Here is a 23,431-nt window from a genome sequence, read left to right as displayed (position 1 = left end):
CACTGTATTGAAATGTGCATTTTTAAGCAGATACATGCTTTATAAATGTCTATTTTGCATCACACAAAATTACAAGGAAGATGTTTGTATTCTTTGTTAGCATTGTGTTCACCCCTATTTCTGTCCTAGGCTTTGGGTTTACTGCTGAATTTCTCTCCAAATAGAAGCCCATTTAGTGAATTTATCATCTTCATAACATGCGTAACAGCAACGCCAAGCATTCGTAAATTGCTTCTTTATTGCACAATGCTTTATGTAATATATATTTGCTCAAGGTAGTAGACATCGCACTGTGTGAGAACGGCAGAATGTTTATTAACTTGTCCAGAACTCACAATGCACCCCCCCCCCCCCACCACCACCACCAACATTTAGTTTGTTTTGTATGTAATTGATGCACAAATTGATATTTTAGGTCAGTGAGAAGTATTACTTTGTGTTTGTGGTTTTACACCTATATATATTGACTCGAATAATGTCGGAATTATTGTATATTACCAACTTGATTATTTCATATTTTATGAGTCACCTCTCCTTGACTGTCCAAGCTGGAGGCGGCATTCACAAGTGTTTCTTAGAGGGAAAGATGACCCCACCGGCTTGTGTATTATAATAATTTGTGTAAAATCATTACAGAAACTGTAGCCTATATCTAAACTGTCTCTAAGGATCTGGCTTTAGGGTTAGTTTCGTCTTCTGTTTTCTCATGAATGTTATAGTAAGAAGGAAATATTGATTGCGCATCCTTGCATGCACAAACACCACCCTTGAACACATGCAAATACTAGCACTTTGTTTGGCTACAGGTCATAACAGAGCACAACACGTTTTGTTTTGTGCTGAATCTATTTTCTTCGGGTTTAATTTGGCCATTTGTTGCTGGTTATGGCACTTAAATTCTGCGCAACTGCTTTTTAATGACAGTTGAAATCCTTCATTGCACTTGGTCTTTAAGGACAGGCATGGCCCATTATGGCTTTTTGTTTTGTTCCGAAGCTTTTGGTTGTAATATGTTGTTACGGATAATTTAAAAGCATAAACTGCAAGACAAGGCACTTTTTTAATGGTTGCTAGTTTAGGCCGCATATTCCCAGATCTTCTTATTTTATGTGGTCATGTTCTAGAGAATGCGAGGCACAACATCCTCTTTCTTCGCCATGCATCGGTTGTGCGTATATATACGCATTAAGCATGAGTGTTTCCCATGACCTAGTTCCTGCAAGTGCTCTGTAGAGCTGCGGCTCGAGACCCCCTTCCCCTGGGGGCATGCAAGGGGAAAACAAAAAAGGAAATGTGCTCTTTCTTACGCATGAAAGGATGAGCACTGTAAAATGGGGATGTGCCTCAAATTGAATTCTTGGTTCGATGCAGTAAATATTCCGATGCAATAAATCTTCAATATATAAAGGTACGTTTAGTATCTCTTAATCTAAATTTGGTTAGTCTATGTCTTAGTTTTCATCTGTGGAACACAAACGAATTAACCTGAAGAAGAGCTATTTTGTGATGGCTACAATGAAAGTGAAATGGGACTGGAGATGTTGAACTTAAAAAAGGCAATGCATCTGTTTGCGACATATTTGAATGCATGTGAATTTTATTGACCTATTGTGAAAGGCAATGTTTTCAGCAAATTCATGTTCCAGTTTTGTGTTTTTGGTCAATTTTGGAGCTTGACAGCTCCAGTCCCCATCTACTTCCATTATGGATAGGAGCTGCGTGAACATTCTTCAGAATATCTATTGTGTCCCCTTATGAAAGAAAGCCGGGTTTAGATACTTTCATTAATTATTTCATTCATATAGAACAGAGCGGTTGATATGGCTCAGAGATGCATTGGTTAAAAACTCGCTGCAGCAGCAGCGCGAGCAGCCACGCCTCTCCCCTCCCGGTGCTTGACGCTCCGGAACGATAGTTGTCTGAAAAAAAAGGAATTTTTTTTGGGTTTTTTTTTTGGTTGAAGGGATTGTTGAGGAAAAACAGTCTAATGGGTGAGAGGAAAAGAATGTGACAAGCGCAGTTAGTGTGTGTGTGCCCAGCAGTACCGCTCGCGCTGCTGCACCTGTCCCTCTCTGTCTCGCGCGCCCAAACTCGGCAGGCAGGCTCGCGCGGAGGGCGGGCGTTATCCAGTCCGCGGCGCACAACACGGTCAGCCTGAACATGACTTCGTCCTACAATCTGGATTTTCTACCCGAGATGATGGTGGAGGGACGATTGTTGAGCGCCGGAGAGAGGATGTAAGCGTTTAGCTGTTTATCTCTTTGCTTCTTCAGCTCTCTTCTGTCATCTTGTTCGGCGCGAGCGTGTTGACAAATAGGGCACGCGGTAGTGTGTTTGCGCCTCGCGCTGTGTTATCAGCGATCAGATAACGGGGCTGATGGTGCTAATGTTGTCTTTTTTTGCTTTTAACTGCATTCATTGTGCCAGTGCTCAAACACATCGGGGAAATAAACACGTTGGATTGAGTGCTCCGTAATCGGACAGTCCGAATCGTCTCAGAGTTTTGTTATGTTACGTAGACTGATCTGCAGTGCTTGAGTGAAATTGTAGCTATGGATATTCAGTGTAACTCCTTCCTTGCGAGAATATGCATTTATGTAACGGTCCACTGATATCACATCTTATTATTGGAATTAGAATAGTGCATGCATTAGGCTAAAGAACTTGGGTTACTTTGATACTCGGTGCACTGAGCATTTGTGGCTTTGGGGTAAACTCGATTTTAGGACAATTTCAGTTGATTTGTTTGGTCATTTAAGACTCATTCATATTTTATCAACATCAACATTAGGCTACTAAAACGCGTCTGTTGCACGTGCACGCGCATCCACAATGGATTTGATGTTGTTGTGTGATATAGCCTATGGGGTTCAAAAGTAGGCTATGGGAACATTAACCCTCCGATGACTGGTGTCCAAGACATTTTTAACCATTCAGGGTGCGATGTTACATACAAACCCTTTGACACTTTCCAAACCACTTAGCCTACCAAAAAGAAAAAAAAAAGAAGAAAAAAAAAAAGCCTAGTAGCCTAGATGACAAAAAAAAAAAAGCCATATGCTATTCTAATGGACATATGCATATTTTTTTTGTCTGATATTATCAGATATATAATTTTAGTGGAACATATTGTGTATGGTAGGCCTATTATTTTTTTAAAGGAAACATTTGTAGCCAATAGCCTAGTGTGTACCGCCTTTATATTTTAATACTTCACACTTCAGAGCGTTAAATAGCAGAATAATTGCTTTAAATTGAACGTATATGATCCGCAGCACAGTGTCAGCTCGTGCATGAGCAAGAGACATGTGACTGAAATGGCTCGAGCTCAGTGTTGAAAACATGCGCCGCTCCGTCTCTGTTTTTAAACCATCGGAATGCGCAATGACTGACTCCCCTTCTCTTTCCCCCCCTCTCTCTCTCTATCTGGGTTGTTTCAAATTTGATTTGTTACGTGGCATGTGTTGCCGAAATCAGTTTAGAGCGCGCGCAGGACACGTAATTCACTTAAAGTGCAGTGTTCCGGGGCGCGAGGGATAGTTTGATGCAGCGCGAGCACTTCACAGACGCTGCCGCTGTCCCACTTACGTCCGCTCGCCTTTAACTCCTAACGGTTGATGAGCGCTTGTTTTGTGGTGAGAATTTCGCCGCGTTCCGTCTTTTTGTCTCCTTTTTACTCCACAGTTTCCTCCCTATTCACATCTACCAGTTATTTACAGTTGTTATAATGTATAAACAGTCTGTTATTTGTTTATCTTTCGGGGGGGGGGGAAATAGAGCCAGAACCGAACGTGCTTATAAGTTCGCTAAATTAGAGAAAAATGCCCTCAAATTTACACATAGTTCATGAAGAGACTAAATAATGACTTCACTCTCCTCTAAATATGCCAAAATATACTTTGGAGTTTGGGGTGAGGGGGGGGGGGGGGTAAGTTTGTTGTAATTATCTTAATTTAAAGACAAAATGAAACCAATATTGATCCATTTACTTTCGTAATAAACTTTCTTAGTCTTATTCTTAAATATTTCCTGTTATTTTAAAGGGGGGAGAAGTAAAAAATGTGATAACTGCTAGGGTTGCCAGGTCTGTGCAACAAAAGTAGCCCAATGCTATTGTATCTGTCTAAATTCTAAATTTGTACAAACATTTCTAGTTTTAGACTTATAATTTGTGACCGGTATTTTGTTTTGCTCTATCCTCTGTACTTCCGTGTTCATCAATGTCACAGGTCACTCTTCAGCCGGAACTCGACTCGCGTACGGCCGTTAGCAATGATTATAGTCTATAAAGTTATAAATATGGACATTTTTCTTACAACAACACATCTTCACTTATTTTTTTTTATTATTAATTTTTTTAGTATTACTTATCACTTTTGGATGGATGCACTTTTTTAGGGGCTTTAAAATCGGAGTTACCATTCACTCCCATTATAAAGCTTGGAAGAGCCAGGATTTTTTTAAAAATATAACTCCGATTGTGTTTGGCTGAAAGAAGAAAGTTATAAACACTTATAAACACCTAGGATGGCTTGAGGGCGAGTAAATTATGGGATAATATTCATTTTTGGATGAACTAACCCTTTAATGACGCTACAAGCTCCACCCCCAAAAACTGCCTGCCTGGCGTGGCTGCTGGTGGTTCTTATTATTAAAATGATTTAAATTTAGGTCAGTTAACTATTTTAATATAAAGATATATAAAAATAAAAATAATATAAAAATAAAGATGTACAACATTAAACGGGCATCAACATTTTGACATCTTTTTTTTTTTTATTACAACAAAAGAACATCATAGTACATCAGCTTCCTATATCCAAGAATACGTCCTTGGACAAAAGGTGGCCTTGGGGTCAAAATAAGTTGAGAACCAGTAATTTAGTTAATTGTATTTAATATAGCTGTGCTTTACCAGAACTGGTTTCTGAAAGTCTTGCACAATGCCTCATCTCTTTTTCCTTCTGTTATGATGAATAAAATGTGAAGAGGTCTTGTTCATTTTTCCAGTTATTCCAAGTGATCGGTATCTAAATGTCTTTAAAAGTTTGTTCTGTCTCCTATGAATTTTTCACTTTGTGTACAGGCCTTGTTGTGTTCAGCTCCCAGGTTTGTTCTTTTGTATTCTTGCTGTCCCCGTATGCCTCTTTTTCTCACATCAAGACTTGTAGGTGAATTCGCTGATAGGTGAGTTCGCCATAAGCACGGACTAGCACTTCTGTGACAAGGTGTTGATATCAGTCTCCCATTTTACACACACGTAAAAAGGTGGACGGGCAGCATCCAGCTGGCGCGTGTTCCAGCGAGTGAATACTTGCTAATCTCTCTCTTCACTACGTGATAAGCCGCTCACCTCTCTGCCAGAGAAACATTACACACACACACGCACTCGAGTGAGAATATAAAACACCTGTCCCCGGTTGCATAAAGCACCTTAAGTTTTTCCCTTAAGTATGACACTTAAGGGGCGATTTCCCCTTACCTAAGAGAATAACTTAAGGGTGTTGCATATAATCTCTTAAACGATTCTCTTAGGTAAGGGAAACATTTAAGTGTTTCACGACAGCGATCCTGGATTCACGTTATAAACGTCTGTTGTTGCCATAGATACGCAAAACACTAACACAAGCGGGAAATAGCCCCCGCAACCCGATGAACCACTCTGCCGACAGACGATTTATGAACGTGGAAAACATCTCCCACTATCGTCTGAAAACTCCCAGTTGCAAAAAAACGCAGTGCTATAAGCAGTTGTAACACCGCATGTAAAGAGTGGTTGCGATCTGTGACACGGTCAAGGTCTCCGTCTAGTTTGTTAGTGATGTCAAATATTGCGCGTCGATCAAAACGGTATTCATGCAACAATAGGGTTCTCCCTATCCCTAAAAATTCTTCTTGGCACATAATTATCTTCAGCTGGTTCCATAAATTCAGCCATGTCGTCTTATTTTTTGTCCCCGTTACTCTTAAGGTTACGATTTCCAAACCTTAAGTTATACTTAGGGAAATGACCGTTAAGGGGTTTTATGCAACACTTAACGCTTTTTAAGGGATTATTTAAGTGAAAAAAAAGCATTTAAGGGAAATTCTAAGTGTTTATGACGTTTCACTTAAAAAAACAGTTAAGTAACACTTAAGGGTATTTTTCTGCAACACCCTTAGGTTTAAGGGAAACATAAGGGCGAACTTAAGGGAAAATTTCACTTAAGGTGCTTTATGCAACCGGGCACTGTCCCTTAAATCCCCAACTGCGCAGTCTACATTTCTGCCTGTCGTAAGCCACTTCAACTGCCAACTTTGTTGTCGATTCTGGATTCTGGCTTTTTTGTTTTGCAGTAAAGTGAAGTCATTTGACAGGCTAACTTAATTTTAGATCTGAGAACTCTCCAGCAGTCCTCCGGGACACAAAGAAGCTCTTATTGTGTGTGCGGGACGAGAGAGAGAGAGAGAGGGGCTGATCAGAGTTCCAGTGTTGGGTTCACTGAACTCGTTTTCCATCCCACCGGAGGTTGTGTTGGAGGATCGGTGGGAGGGGATGTTGGCGATATGGAGGAATATTATTTTGCAAATATGACGCAAATTGAAGCAAATTTCTGAAAAGAACTAGATATTTTTTTGACATTTCTTACTCATGCAAAACTCACCGCCACAACTTTATATTGCACAAAAGCAATTGTATACCACACAATTGACTTTATTATTTTAATCTTTATCTTACAATTGCTTCTTTTTTTCTTTTTTTTTGGCAGAAACGGGCTTCCATATAGCCTAGGCTTTTCCAAGAATACACAAATAATACACAATACACAAATAAGTAAAGTTAATGTAAGTTATAATTTAGTTGTTTGTTTTTTTTATGTGGGAAAATGACATCGCTAGTAGTTGATTTGATTTATGAAACGCTTATGTTGTTTGGCAAGATTGAGTTTGTATTTTAATTTAGTTTTTTTTTTTTTTTGCCCCTACTTCAGCAGATAAACTTTCCTACAACTTTCCACAATAATGTTCACAGACACAAACTTTGGGAAGCCTGTACCCTTTGACCCATGACCTGTTTAAATGGTTCCTCACATCTGCTAGAGCATGAGACATAAACAGAAGCGAAGGAATACAGGAAAGAGAGAGGGAGGATAGAGATGCCTCCTGCGCTTTTACAGAGAGCAGTTTCATTCCTGAAATTGCTGGAAGATAAAGGGGTGATTAACGAGTGTGAGGAGCTGAGGCACACAATCATCCAACCTTAAAGTCATCATGTAATCAAAATTGACCCTGTTTACTTTCTTAATGCACGTTTCCTGATCTTATTGTGCACGATTCACCGGTGCATGTTATTAATACATTTGTCTATATTAATAACTTCTTCCTTAAATGGCTGATGTCCCAGTCAAATCCACCTCAAAAGTGGGTGCCAGTTAGCCTAGAAATCTAGACGCACCCTAGCGGCAGGAAATGTATTTTGCAGCCAGGGCAGTCTAGCAACTCTCCATAGACCTTTTAGCTGCAAAAACCTAAATTGGGTCAGGCCAATCACGTTGTGTATAGAGTAGGCGGGGGCGGGCTTAACATATGACGAGTTGCGACGGCTGCCACTTGAAAACAAAGAATGGCGGCTGCGGATGGAGAACAGCGGTCTTTCGAATCGGCTTTGGCCGCGACTCTGGAGGACTTGGAGTTAAGTTTTTCTTTAAGAAAAGAGAAAAGAACGGCACTTAAGTCATTCTTAAAAGAGGAAGAAGTGTTCGGAGTTTTGCTGGACCGGATCTTTGCCGCTCTGACTACGTCACCTTCTTTGTTGCTCTGTTTGGTTGTAACTTAGCGGTATCCTATTGCGTGCAGAGGGATTTTGAGAGACAACCGTTTGTCCCGCCCCTCGGATTAAGCCGCGTCTATGGAGAGTTGCCAGACTAAACATCTTTATGTAAGTCTGGCTTGCCAGGCTAGATACCAGTAGGCACGGAGTAGCCCCCCATGTCCAGAAAGTCAATGCGTGTGTATACGTTGAAAGGATTTCACAGAGACTGACTTTTTCGAACTCAAGGCCAATGGTTTCCTTTCAGCACTATGAAGTTGCACTGTGTTTCAGGGTCAGATATTCATTTGTATGGGCGAGAGGTACTACATCCCTCATGCCTGCATTTTGCCGGCCCATATGTGTGAAAGTGAAGGATAAAGACATTATAGCCTTTATCGTATCATCGAATCCGCTCGTGAACATTTTTCCATACTAGCAAGTCTGTATTGTAGAATCAGTTTGGATGCACAACCACTAATGTTAACTCTTTCCCTGCCAGCTTTTTTTGTTTGTTTTTTTGTTGCCAGCTATTGCTAGTGTTTTTGATCATTTTCACGATGATCAAAAGATAGATGAAGTCCATCAACCTCCTCAAAGCTTCTCAGTCATATAGCTCGTCCTTAGTCGACATTTCATTCTGTAACATTAGGCAGTTTTGATTTGGGCCTAAATGCTTTTTAATGTTGATGATCGCGTTATTTTACATATGCATAATTACACATGATATCGCTTGTTTCTGCATCTTCCTCCCGTGTGTTTTGATCAGGAGATTCAGTACTTTTTCAGAAGATGTGTCATAGCGCCCCCTACCGTATAACAGTTAAAACACGGAAAGCCTGGAGATTCCGTCAATCGCGGGGAAACGTTTTCTCACAAATGACGGAGATTTCCGTCAATGGCGAGAGTTAACGAAACTTAAAGTTGGGAAATGCATTCTCATCCCTTTTAAATATATTTTATTGCATTTAGTTCTATTTATTTTGCTATGCAATGCATGGCTATGTAGGCTAGTTGTATTTTATGATTTGCATTTTTACTTTGCTTTTAAGACCCGATTAGAATAGATCTGCAACCCACCAACACTTATTTAGAGGACTAATTATTTTGTCTGTATTTGCTGTCTACCTTGTTGCTATACCTCATTTCTCTCGTTTACTCGGTGTCTTCATCTTAAGCACACTCCACACTCTGATTTTACTGAGAGACAAGCATCACATCTCTCTTTCTGTGTATGGTCACGCATGTACTCGTGATGATGGCTTTCACTCGCTGAAAAGCTGACTACAGTCAAGGCAGAAGTGTTTGTCTAGAGTTCTTTGATGAACAACATTCTCCCCTGTGGCCTTGGAACCATAGAAATCTCTCGCTTCCTAACACACTCTCTCTCACACACACACACGCACACACACACACACACGCACACACACACACACGCACACACACACACACACAAAATGGAAACAGACGTGTTTATTGGCCTTTCAAAAAACATTTTTTTTTCTTTCAGTTGCTTTAGAGACCTGATTTTTTTTTTTTTTTTTGGTCAATTCAGTTCCAGTCGTTCTGCATAGTCAGTTCAAATCTCTGCTATTTGATCAAGTACTGTATTTTGCATTTTTGCTGTTATAAGCAGAAAGTTCAGACTTTGATATTGAAATATTGTTTAATTACATTTATTACAATTATTTATTAAACTAATAATACATGTATAATCCAGTCATTTCAATAGGAATCTGCATGAAAGTGAATTTCATGCAAGTGAACGTGATTTCTGTGTGAGTGGTGCTTCATCGACATGAGCGATGCCTTAAAACATGCGCTTGCTTAGTCTAAATATCAAGAGGGTGTTTACACAAAGTGGTAAAATCATTTCTGATTTATTATTTTATCTTACTTATTATTTGAAATGGGAAATGTATAGCAAATACTTTCAAGCACTGTTAGCGTTACAGTCGATAAGTCAAAGATGCAGAACGCATTACTTATTTAATGTTGATTCGGCGGCTCAAATGATCAACAATTTGGGCTTGCTTGTGTGCGCTGATTTCTTTTGCATTGGATCGTTCTTTTGTTTTCCCACTCGATTGTTCTCTTTCCCAATATTCCCCCCCTCCTCTTTCTCTCTGTAAGTGATGTGAGATCCCTGTCCAATATTTATTCACTCCATCTGCGTGGCTGCATTTGCCAAAGTCAAGGCTTACCTCAATGAGTCTCCACGGACCTTTTCCCTCTGTCTTTCCTTGCCTTTCCCTTTCCCTCTCTTTCTTTTTCTTGCTCACTCTGCCGCTTCATTCCCTTTGTCTTTTTCTGTCCTCACTTACTCTCTAACGTTCCATAATTTCAGCATCCTCTCTCTGCTTCCTTTCATACCCATGTTGTCATGTCTTCTCTCTCTTTCGTGCCCTCTCTCTCTCTCTCTCTCTCTCTCTCTCTCTCTCTCTCTCTCTCTCTCTCAAATGTTTTACTTGTTTGATTGGGCTCTTCAGAAGGAGAGCTCATTATTTGCAGCTAGAGGGAGCGGAATGCGGGATTATGGGAAACATTTGAGGACTTATTTCTGCTGCCTGTTTAAAAGGCAGCCATCACTGCGCTAAAAGTCACACAAATAAATATACACACACACACACACACACACACACACACACACACACACACACACACACACACACACACACACACACACACACACACACACACACACACACACACACACACACACACACACACACACAGACAAGTACTCAACAACCTGGCAGCCCTCAGCAAAAGCCTTCCAGCTCGACTCTTGTGTTCTAACACACTAATCCACGCCTCACACCTGTGTGTTAATGTGCGTGGGTTTGTTGGTGTCCAATCCCTGTATGTGGATTTGTCCTGTTTCTCATCAATAGTATGCTAATAGTCTAGACGGCACACCCAGATGGAACACAAGAACTTCAATCTGAATGGCTGGCTTTACACAGTTTTACGAAGTCTGAACGCACAGTTTTTGGGACACTTTGTCGGCCAATGTTGGGCCGTTGTTCAGCATCTTTTTTGCGGTATTTTCTGCACCGTCGGCAGTAGTAGTACCAACGGCTTTTCGGCCAATTGAGGATGTTCAATAAGATCACTCTGATTGGCTGTTCAGCTTAGCAGAGCAGTGTACAAAAAATAAAATGGAAGTGACAAAAGCAAGCAAACAACAAAGTCAAGAGGGCACTCATGCTGCTTTGTTTTTATGATATGTATATCTACAGTCCTATCTCTTCCGGTGAATGATGAATACAGACTAGTGCCACCTACTGGTATGGAGAGTGTTTCCTGTTATTCCGGGACAGAATGAACATACTAGTTGGCTGCAGTCTTTGTGGTGTGTTCAAGCACAACCTTTTGGTCTGGGCGCAGACTACCACAGTCTGATTTTGTCTTCACTGGTTCTTTGATGTTGGTTTAGTATGTTTGGGCCTTTAGTTGAAATGATTCAAAATAATCTTTTTGAACTCCATGACATGACAAAAGAGCAGTACGGTTGAGATTTCCCTGTAGATGATGATACTTAGCAAGACACTGCATAAAGCAGGGGTGGCCAATGTCCTGCAGAGTTTAGATCCAACCTGCTTCAACACACCTGCCTCTAGTGATCCTGAAGACCTTTATTTGCTGGTTCAGGTGTTAAATTGGGGTTGGAGCAGGAAAGTGGCCCACCAGGAGCATGATTGGACATACTAGGCATGAATGGAAAGCTATTGTGTGCAAGTAACATCAAAGAGTGTGGTTAGTCACTTTGCATGTCAATCGGTAGGCCTCTTTTAGTGCCTGCTTAGAATAAGTCCGGTAGCTCAATTCCGATAGTCAAAATTCTGGCCGTGTGAGACTTCTATGCTAATGAAGCTCAATATTCATGAATCGTTTTTCAAGTCCCATCACTGGGACCTCCAGCGCGCCTTTGCACTTCCCCATAACCACATCAGGCCATCAACCTTGGCTGCCGCAAAGCCCCCGAACCCTTCAGCCAGCCTCCCAGATGGGCAAACAGCCCCGCGGGGCTCCGTGCCAGGATATGCCATGGGCACCGCAGCAGATCTCTGAGCTGGCATAGGAGACAGACCTCACCTCTTTTTGGACAGTTACGGTCCGCCTCTCCAAAACTCAACCGAGTGTAGCAGTGTATGACACGGATCCCACCTCGCGCTCGCTTCCACTGCGTCTCTCTCTGTTTCTTTTACCCTGAAGAAACTAGGCCACTGCATACGAAGAGACTTTTGGGAGAGCGCTGTCACGGCCAACCTTGACTCTGACCGGAAAATACATTTTGATGTGAAGGAGGAAAAATACAAGATCCACAGAAGTGTTCACGCCTGCATTTCTTCCCTTTTGCTCCCGTTCTCTCATCAAACAGATCGGTTATATAAGAATGCAGGAGTGTTTGCTGTGGGGACCATGATGATAGAGTAATGAGAGAAAGATAAATGTGTGTGTTATGGTTATAGAATGTGGTGTGTGTGGAGGTTCAGTTAAAGTTTGTGCAAGTAGGCCTGACTGTTTTATTGCAACGCTTGATCTACTGCGAGCTCGCAGGCCTCTCTATGCTGTTAAGGGCAAAATGGAGTGATTCTGTCTGTGCCTACCCTCAGGCTGTGTCTGAGTGAATGTGTGTTCACTATATACCGCTGCCCTCTGAACACAGACTCACTGGGTATGGTCTGAATGGCGTTCTACCATACTACTCCGGCTGCTTTTGCAGTATGCATGCAATATGCGGATGACCTGCTGCATTTGCTGAAATATCCAGATATGACAGCACTCTGTGTGGAATACAGTATTTCACAATGCATTGCGCTTAACTTAACCTTCCATTTTGATGCAGATTCAACGCACAGTGGAATCCTATATGGAGAATTTGGTAACAAATGAAATTCCATTAAAGCTACAATATGTAAAAAAAATTTGGGTCACACTCAAGTCCAGCGGATATAAAGGAATAAGGACATTTCATTCTACCAAACTACCAGCAAGTGCTGAATTAGTGCTCACACAGGTCAGTTTATTTGACGAATTAAACTTGTGAGGTAACGCAGCGCTGTTTCACTTGGTCTAACATTACACTATCACACTAAACTGCATTTGAGTGTGTTGAAAGTTGTAATGTTATTCCAATCTGTTAGTTTGTTTGCTATATGAAACTAGCAGTAAGCTTGATCAACATTAGAATAACATACTGATCATATTCAAACATTTCATCATGTTGAGCTGTATAACATTGATTTGTTTTATATACATTTGCTCAGCTGTCTAATAAAGTACATGCGAGTGGCGTCTCTGTCAAGTCGTGACTTGTGAAGCTCTGTCAAATCGAAGTTAGTCGTGGACGTGGAGCTCTCGGCATCTCAAAAACGCCACGCCGATATTGATCCTCATTTTAGTTCTCCTTTTTTGTCCAAAAGTCTGCTTGCCATGATCTATAATGTATGAACGAAACAAGAACAGCGTGCCGCTAAACGTTACGCACTACACAGTTGTCCACGTCTGTCGCCATGGCTATGGCAGTACGAGCGGAAACCAGGGATAACGCGGATATTCCGTCATTGACAGGCAACATTTTTTTCCGGGACGGCCAATTATTTATTATATATATATTATTATATAATAATAAGCTTTTTTGTTTTTATTTGAAGAAAAGCTATTTTATAATCAGACAACCCAGCACAATTGTTTTCAAATGGCATTTATTACATATAAATCCTCTTTTTAAATGCTTTAACTACACTTTGTTCTATGAACAACCATACCCAGCTTTTTAAAATTTTAACACACTTGCTTAATTTCCAGACAGACATCGCTGAAAGTAATGATGAGTCAAGATTTTTTGATTCTTATTGATTTAGTGAGTTCGTTCAGTGAAGGATTTATCAGACTGACATTAGTTTGTGAGTTTGGTTTTTGTCTCATTATTTGATCTGGCTGTCCAAATTTAAGACAATTTTACACAGAGTAAAAAAGCATGCATTTAACAGTAATTTAGATTTCACAGTGTCTTTAACAAGAGAGAAAGAGTACAAGACAAATAACAGATTTTTCAGAATCGGCATAATCAACATGGCCAAAACTGGCAATTTGGTTTGTACCCCATTTATTTCTTTTGTCATTTGTCTTTCCAATTTTCTTTTTCTCCAGGATAATGATGTAAGTAAGAGACTTGAACATATACACACACACACACCCAGCTGGATAATAGCACTGCATTCACATTTAAATGGAGGATCCCTCATTGTTCTGCTACGCTTGCCACTGATTGGCTGAGGTCACCATGTGTTTCTGCTTAACCAATCAGCGTGCAGCATTCATTCTCCCTTGTGATCCACGCCCATGAACAGGGACACAAATTGATGTGTATGAAAGGGATCGTACGCACCGGAAAAGCTGAGCCAGTCTCACTTGGACGCGAGTGAGTGAGATTACACGGCTAACATCTGCTGGTGGTTAGGGCTGAAGTTGATTATGTAATGCGCACAGGGACTGCACGTCGTGGGTTCGTTTTCCAGCAAAGCTGAAAAAGAAAAAGAAAACTCTGAACGTTTAGATCCCTCAAGGCATATCATATCACCCCTAAACTGCCATTGTTTTTATTTTCCAACCCCGTTTTGCAGAAAGCGTTCTCTGATAGCTTTGTGCGGAGGAATATTCATAGGAACTCTGTGGAGACGGAGATTAAGGTGGAGGTAAATAAGGATATCACAGCAACTAGCAGAACATCTGTAGATGTAGCATAATGCTCTAGTCGATTTCTGACATTACAGGACCAGAGATGTCAGCAAAAGCCATGCTGTCATGATGACAGATCCAACTGACCCATCAACTGACTGACATGCACAACTATCCAGAGTCCCAGAACTGGACGTATGACATGTACACACATCGGATCTGATTTCCTCTATAGTTTTAAATGTCACCAACTATCGTGTGATAGACATCCTAATGCATCACAATATTATAATTGGAACACAATTGTTGCTGCTCAAACATTTAATATTATGGTTAATTAAATATTTGAAGGTCAAATGTAATGAAATGGTACCCCTTAAAGAAAGCCTATCAATAAGAAATATTGGTAAAAATGTGAGGTGCAACATGACATCCACATATGAATCTACAAAATGGACAAAACTATGCAATATTATGAGAAATAGAATTTTATAATGTGCGTATATCTCCACAGCCTACACACACAACACATTATTGGATCAGAGAGGTCATCGTGAGCCACGCCGGCACAGTGACGTGTCATTGCGCTGTTGTTTCACTGACCCGTCAACTAAACAACACATAGAACTGAACCACAGAGCAGGACATATGACACACACGCGCATCAGAGGCAGACTCATGCATTTAACTGAAGCACCAGACCAGTGAATAATGCAGCTGAGGTGGATACTGTGCTGCTAGGGACAGTTAGAGAATATATGCGGCTGTGGACTGATATGACTAAAGCTACGATAATGCTTCACAGTTGCAAAGTGGCTGAAGTGTGTGTGGGTATTTTGATCGAGAGTGCCGCGCTTGTAGATTTAGTTACTCTAGTATATATGGTTGCCTCTCCATGGGGAATCATGACACATTGCTGTCTGGCTGTTTATGTTGATCGATGTCTGCATCACACATACACACACACACACACACACACACACACACACACACACACACACACACACACACACACACTCTGTTACTCTAGGAAACTGTATTGCTCTTTCATAGCTCAGGGGACTTAAGTTCTATCAGTTATGTTTTATTTCAGTATCAACCTTGTCTAATTTTCCTCCTAAAATGCCTCAGGAAAAATAATAATAGAGACAAATGAGACCATTGTTGACACCGTAGGAGAATACAGCTTGAAGAATTAATGCGAATAACCCAGATAATGTGTTTTTTTGGAAAAAGCGATGATACATTTTTGAGTTTACATTGAGATCTTCAAGTTTGGATGGCAGATCTTGGTGTCTCGGCGAATCTGAGCGGTTTGAGACATTTGACATGCAACAGTTATCTAACTTACTTGAACTCTTCAGCAGAGAAATGTGTGTGTGTGAGTGAGGCGTGTGTATTGACTCCTTTTCACTTCATTAGTGGTATAGTTAATCAATGCACTCCATTGTTGTTCCACCATTAAGGCTTGACTGGGTCAGCCCAGGGGACACATGAAGAGAAAGAGGACTGGATGTGACCTAAAAACGCTTCTTCCCTTCTGAAGCACAAACACATCAGCTCACTTTTGCCTCCATGTGATTTCAGCGCCATTCAGACCCAGAGCGCAGTGCATCTACCGTGAGCCGCTGTCAACAATCTTGTAATTACTTGAACTGCATTAAATTACTTTTAAGGCCTATAACAATAATGATAATTATAACTATAAAGTTTTAGTATTTATTCTAGTTCTGTGAGATTGTAGAAGTCCACACCACAGCTGTAACGTAACAAGACAAAGGAACAATATCGTTGGAATCTCTTTCAGAAGGATTTTTTTTTTTTTTTTGATGGTGAACGATAAAAATATAGACGATCAGAATCCACCAGGCTTTATAGAGCTTGAGCATTTGAAGCAGAAGACCAGTCTTATTTCAGTCAATAATAAAAAATAACAGAAATTAAGATGAAATTAAATTTGATTAAAGTATTAAATGAAAAACTTTAAGTTGATAAACTAAAATGTCCAAAATAAAATAAAAATAAATTAAAGCTAAATATAATAATGAATATGACACATTTATAATATAGTAATTATAAATCATTAAAAATGACAAAATCACAAAAACTTAAAGTAAAATTAGAATGAAAATTTTAAATATAAAAACAAATAAATACTATGATGGTATAAATGCTAGTTAAATATCACTACAATAAGCAAATGCTAATGTAGTTATCATTATCTTCATTGTTATCGTTCTTGGTGTAACTGGCTCTTAGGCTAAATAGTAACGGGCTTTTAGGCTGAGTTTTTGTTGTGATAATGGCTGACTGACTGTACATTTATATATTGTATTACTCTGCTAGTTTAAAAAAAAAATACATGAATGGACATGAAATACTGATTTCTGTGACACATCATGTGTAAAGAAAGGGATTAGTGAAACAACTGACATAGCATGGCAAGTTAGAAAAATAGTTGCCTAGAGACAACGGGCAGGTCAAGTATACGGTTTAGCAAGGCCTAAACAAACAATAAAGACAAACAATTTCACCAAGAAGCATCTTTGACCGCTCATCTCAGGGGTGAAATACCATAGTCTACTATTATTTTTATATAAAGCCAAAGAAATGTGTGTGTTCTGCGGTGTAGATTTAATTCCGGCACCTTGCTGACTGATTCACTAGCAGCCGTGAGGACAAATGCACTACAGAAGAAAGAGAGGCAGCGAGAGAATAGAAAGATCTGGAAGAGTCAAGGATAAAAATGGGGTGAAGGATGCTATTGAGAGAGAGAGAGAGAAAGCTAGCCTGTGTAATGTGTGAGTTTGCCTGTAGAGAGAGAGTAAATGGCACTGTTCAGTGTGCGGTTACACAGAGACCCGTTCATTTAACTCACCACCTCTCCTGACTGATTATACCACTCCAGCAGCCCGCTCACTCACTCCCTTTATCTTTATCTTCAGCTCTCTCTGTGTCTTCCTGTTTGTCTCTATCCAGACACTAGCTCAAAAACCTAGTTCGCTGCCTACCTAGACAGCTTTTTAAGGTATCGTAGGATCAGTATAAAAGCAAAGTCTGTTCCATTATGCTCATTTATAAGACTTTCATGTTTATTAGAATATCAAGCTATTAGCTTAGCAACATGCTAACACAATATTTTATTTGAATCAACTGTCAAAGCTCCCATTCATTTCATGTGTAGTGCTATTTGCAGGAATGTATTTATTTCTCATTAAAATTGTCTATTTTACCCTCTATTCATGTTTGTTAGAGTATCAAGCTATTAGCTTAGCAACATGCTAACATCATATTTCGCATAACGCTCTAGTTGCATCAATTGTGATTCAAGGCTCCTGTGCATTCCACGTGTAAAGTGCTATTTGAAGGACTGTACGGTGGTATCAAAACCACTTTTATTATAATAATGATTTTTCTCTTCATCCAAAAGGACATTTTTCTCCAGATCTCAAAATGAATAGTTATTCACCCCATTATATGTTAAAGACAAAATGATTGTTTGTTAGTATTGATTGATGGATTGACTAAATAGTGAAAAAAACTAAAATATCCACCATTAATCGGCAATAACATGAAAATAATTACCAGCTGGAATTTTAATATCGGTGTACAGTATATCTCGAAGCTTATATGGTGTTTTGCAAATCAGTCACTTAAGGGTCAGTTAGGTTGCTCCCTTACAAGGCAGTTGCCTATGTATAGGCACTAGACATAGATACATCTTTTTGCAACAGAGCTGACCAGGTTTTCTCTGGTCTTTCTTAATTTTAACACTGGTCGGGTGTGTGTTATTATCATACATGTCTCTATTAATGATATCTCATTGCTGTGTATGCAGCTTTAAAGTCTTGCTGAATCACGTGTGACCTCTTTAATGAGTGTGTGTGTAGCGCTCTTATGATGTTTTCTGAGTTTTATATGATATAAAGGTGTGTGTGTGTGAGTGTGTGTGTGTGTGTGTGTGTGTGTGTGTGTGTGTGCGTGTGTGTGTGTGTGTGTTGTCGCTCAGTCCCCCGGTGAGTTGATAGCTTATTCCTTGCTGTTATAATTGCCGACTCTTCTCTAATGCAGGGTAATTTGTGTGGCTTGATTAATGTTGAAGCCATGTTTAAAAAGTGTCAAATTTACACTTCAAAATGTCACATCAGCGCTCACTCAAATACCCCCACACACACACACATTCATTAAAAAAAATGGCTTGTCATTGCCCGTAATTTCTATGTCAAATATGATGTGGTCCAGATTCGGGTGTCGCATGAATTGCAGGGAAATCTTTACACTGGTTTTCATCGGATCATCAGTTTGCCAAGTTTTGAAAGCAGTGATGTCATGCTTTGCGGAGATTGGCAGGACTGCAGTTGTGGTTAATCGTAATGGTTTAAGGAATAAAGCTTTTTCACAGCTGTGAGTGTGTTAGTCTGTGCTATCAAATTGCCGTTTTCTTTAGGGATGGAATTTTTCAGAAATGTAATCTATTCCCAACCATATATTTCAAAATCCAAAAACTCTCACACTGACTTGTTTGTCTTTTGTCCATGTGTGTTAAATTCTGTCAGCAGGATATTTAACCTTTCCATGACCCGTCAGTCAGACTACCTCTTTCTTTCTCGCTGAGTACATCAATATTATGGAACATTGAACATCATTAAACAGTGTTTTTAATGGACATGCTTCTCTCTGGTACAGAGTTAAATGAATAACCCTTCTATTGTAAAGCCGAACTCTATAATCGTACAGTGTAACCTATCTCCTGGGCACGAGTTGTGCTTAAGTCAAGCCCCCCTGTTGAGTGGCAGTTTTAGGACGCTGACCTTTTGCATGAACACACACTCGCATAAACTCCCATACATGTATGCAGTCCAGCTGGTTTTTGACCTTTCTACATATTCACACACACAGACAGTAAAAGGAATGGACGGCCCCCCAGCTCTCTGTCAGATTCTGTGCGTGTATCTTTGTGCACTTGTGCGTCCTCATTTAGTCACGTAAACATCTCCCAGTAAATGTGCGTTTTCACACAAGCTACGTCCTACTTTTCAAACCTAGTGAGGTGCCTACCTAGCAGTATTTTAAAGGGATAGTACACCCAAAAAGTTAAATACTGTTGTTATTTACTTATCCTCATGTCATTCCAAACCTCTACGCATTCATTTTGAAGAATGTCCTTGCTTTTCTTTTCCAAACAGTGAAAGTGAATGGGGTCCAAAACAATGTTGAACTCCATTGACTTTCATTCTATGGACAAAAAGAAAAAACAAGGGTCTTTGGTGGTGGTGGACGAACACGGTCACCCTTGAATTAATTTGTGATCGAATTTGTGGGTACGGATTGAAAAACCGATGGTATGGTTTACAAATCTGAGCACACGGATTGGAAATTTGTGGGTAATTCATTAATCTGTTGGCACGATTTGTGTATATGTGTGGATATTTTATAAACTGAGGGGACGAATTACAAAAATGTGGGGGGGTTTTTCTCCTACAGGTGACTTCCCGACTTTGACTTGTACGTTTCGTTTTCTTGTATGTGACTTTGTACGTTTCAGTCCCTCATGAGATTCCCCTATGAGCTTTTTCAACACTATGTTGGCAGTAGACAGCCTTTAGCTGTTGCTATAGCATAACCCGTTCTGTTTTTACACATGTACTCACATACACACACACACACAGTGAACCCAGATATTTGAGAAGGTCGCTAATTGAATGGAGACACTTAGCATTATTCAATTTAAAGGGTGACGGAACACATCTGTTGTCATGGCGCTGGTCCCCATGCAGTTACCCATGGAAACTACGCGGGAATGCAAACACGCATGTTGAGCAAATGTTCTTAACCCTGAAGATCTGTGATGTTTCGAACAGTCTTGCGCATCTGGCTAATCACTCCGTCAATCCCCGTCCCACTCTATTTTTCTTCTGGCCTTCTTCACTGATCTGAAAGTCAAAGCTGATGTACTCTACTGGAGCTCTCTTTGTCTCAGATTGTAGATGCTTCTGTCATTCTGAGCTAAGGTTGAGACGCTCGGGGGAAATGTAGCTATTGATTGACGGCGGTGTGAAGTTCAGGGCGGGGGTCAATTTAATGTGGCAGAACTCAGGGATGAGATGGATAGATCGATGCTCAATGCTGATTGGCTAGAGAGAACAGACAAGGCTCATTGGATGCTCAGGATGTTCACAGGTAGTGACCTGTGTGGCAACTTTGCTTATGGACTCTCTTATAAAAGAGGCGTGTCTGATCTTTTTTATTATATTAAAAAAAAAAATATATATATATATATATATACCAGTCAAACGTTTGGAAACATTACTATTTGTAATGTTTTTGAAACAAAAAACTCTTATGCTCACTAAGCATTTATTTGATAAAAAATACTGTAATATTGTGAAATGTTATTACAATTTTAAAAAATTGTTTTCTATTTTAATATAGTTTAAAAAATAATTTATTTATGTGACGCCAGTCTTTTCAATGTCACATGATCCTTCAGAAATCATTCTATATGATGATTTATTATCAATATTGGAAGTTGTGTCGTTTAATATTGTTTTTGGAACCTGTGATATTTTTTTCAGGATTCATTGATGAATAAAAAGTTAAAAAGAACAGCATTTATTCAAAAAATAAATACATTTTCTAACAAAATAAGTCTTTACTGTCACTTTTTTATCCATTTAACACAATTTAACAAAAAAGAATAGAAAAAATTACTGTCCCCACTCCCAAACTTTTAAACGGTAGTGTATATTGGTGCAAAATATTTATTATTTAAATAAATGCTGTTTTTTTTTTACTTTAAATCATCAAATATTATTTGAAAAAGTATCACAGGTTATAAAAAAGCTATAAACAATATATATATTTTAATCAGCATATTAGAATGATTTCTGAAGGATCATGTGGCACTGAAGACTGGAATAATATTTCCACAATATTACTGGGTTTTTTTTCTGTTTTTTTTTTATTAAAAAATGCATTAATTAATTAATTGATTAATTATTGTAGTGTCACTTTGTTGCAAATGCCATTTTATGTTGCTTTTAGGTAAATTGCAAACTAAAATTTATGGGTTTGTCCGAATGCACAAAAGTATAGAAGTTTCCCACAAGAGAGGGAATGACATTTTTACACATAGCCCATGGCGAGATAGCGAGTTAACTACTTTTTTTTTAACAAAGTGCTCTCTAGTCGATCCCATTGATCCCTCTGCACCTCAGCACCGCTCCATCCCAATCACTACATCTTTTCCCACGCTCATACGCTCTCTAACACGCATCTGCCAAAAAAAGACATGTGTTTTTAGCCCTCTCTCAGTCCCATCTGTCCTGCGCCTCGTGCACATCTGCTTTTCTTCTGGGTCTTTTGTTCGTCTTTCTGACCTGACGTGCAGGTGCGCGCGCGCGTTTGATGGTTAATAATTGCCGGCAGCCCTTTTGAATCGAGACCTCATTAATCGAGACCTGTCTTCAACGGACACGAGTGCCCGAAACGCCGTTTTGAGCCAGCTGCCGGTATTGTATTTACATGTACCTTTGTAATTCAGTAGCGTTTGCGAAAACAGTTTGATCCCAATCAGCACCGCCGTACAGGTGTCTGACCTTGTGCCCGGGGCCAAGATGCCGATTTATAGACCTTCAATTAGCACACAGCACGCTTAATTATGAGCACATTGAACGGGACAGAGAGCACACACACACACACACAGAAATATTTGCATGCTTCACTTTGATGTCGTATGCGCTACAAGCACGAATAACCGTGAGATTTGTGGGCACTCTGTGGATAAATGATTCAGTCTAATAGAGACCTCTCTGTGGATCACACACATACAGTATGCACACACTGAATAAGGTTTTATGAAACATTTAGCAGGAGAGAGCCGACAGGAACGGAGGTGCTGTGATCTGTCTGCTGGATTAATCCATGAATGCTTCTTCTCATCTCTCTTTTCTTCTTCTTCTTCTTCCTTTCATTCCGTGTTCCCTCCCGGCCCACTGCAGTCCCTTATATATAGCTCGCTCTTGACTTCCACTAGACAACATGAAATCAAAAAACGACCCCATTTAGCTTCCTCGTGAATGTTATAATGCGAAATAATCTGTCATTAAAATGTATTAGCTTATGTATTGTGTATTAGTAGTGTAAACCGGTAATATCCTGGAAAACAGTTCAAATAGATCCCTGGATAAAACAAAGTCAGTAAAAAATGCATCACATTATGTAAGGTAAAGCTATTTTGATTTTTTTTTTCTTTGTTCAGCAGTTCTTCCTCTTTGTCGGATCATCCGTTTCTTCGAACAGCTCTGATTTTAGTTTTTTTTTCTTGAAGAATGATGTCAAATTCCAATGCTTGCGTAATTATATGTGTGTTTTTGTAATCATTTTTTAATCGTAGTTTGATTCAGCATTATCGTGTGGAATCAGTTCAGGATGATTAATTGAACATAACCAGCTTAAAAGAGCAATTATAGAGTCTCCTTGCCCCAGTTTTTGCTTAAATTTAATAAAATGAAATATAAAGTGGTATATAAACACTGGTACAGACCATCTTGTCGCTTGTTTGTGAGATGTAGTGTATGATATGTTTAGTCTGCTGATGCTGTCTGTTGTTCGCTCTGTTAACGAGATAATGGGATTATAATGGAATAGATTTCTATATTTAGACCATCCAGGTCCATATCACACACACACACACACTCGCATGCTAACACGTGCACACGCTCCGTCAGCGGCTGTAATCTGCTGTCTGTGTTCAGTGCAAGTCTCTGATGTTGAATTCTAATGTGGTTGTCTGAATTCTCCGAGCGAAAGATCAATGTGGCGTTTAGACGAGTGCGCAGTCTTTCTCCTCTCTTCCTTTCGAGCGCGCTGGGCCGTGGATAAAGAGACACAAACACAACCGACACGCACCTGTACCACACACACACACACACACACACACATATATATCAGATA

General features: G+C 39.7%; 1 protein-coding gene across 46 annotated transcripts in view; it reads left to right on the top strand.

Annotated features, from left to right (window-relative positions):
- celf2 (cugbp, Elav-like family member 2) overlaps positions 1 to 23,431 on the top strand; it is a 620,189-nt gene that overhangs the window by 542,169 nt on the left and 54,589 nt on the right. For 8 of the 46 annotated variants that reach the window (XM_079623590.1, XM_079623560.1, XM_079623580.1 and 5 more), the window contains exon 1: positions 1,943 to 2,237. The exons of 35 other annotated variants lie outside the window; for them this stretch is intronic. In XM_079623590.1, the coding sequence (XP_079479716.1) occupies positions 2,161 to 2,237 (77 nt within the window). In that variant the 5' untranslated portion in view covers positions 1,943 to 2,160. Of the gene's footprint in view, positions 1 to 1,827; positions 2,238 to 23,431 lie in introns of those variants that run through there. 3 more of the 46 variants (XM_079623582.1, XM_079623561.1, XM_079623591.1) reach the window with 3 other exon arrangements.

The sequence above is a fragment of the Phoxinus phoxinus genome, assembly GCF_949152265.1.
Source record: "Phoxinus phoxinus genome assembly, chromosome: 9".
NCBI lineage: Eukaryota > Metazoa > Chordata > Actinopteri > Cypriniformes > Leuciscidae > Phoxinus > Phoxinus phoxinus.
The sequence above is the reverse complement of the archived record's forward strand: the minus strand, read 5'-3'. Positions and strand labels throughout refer to the sequence as shown.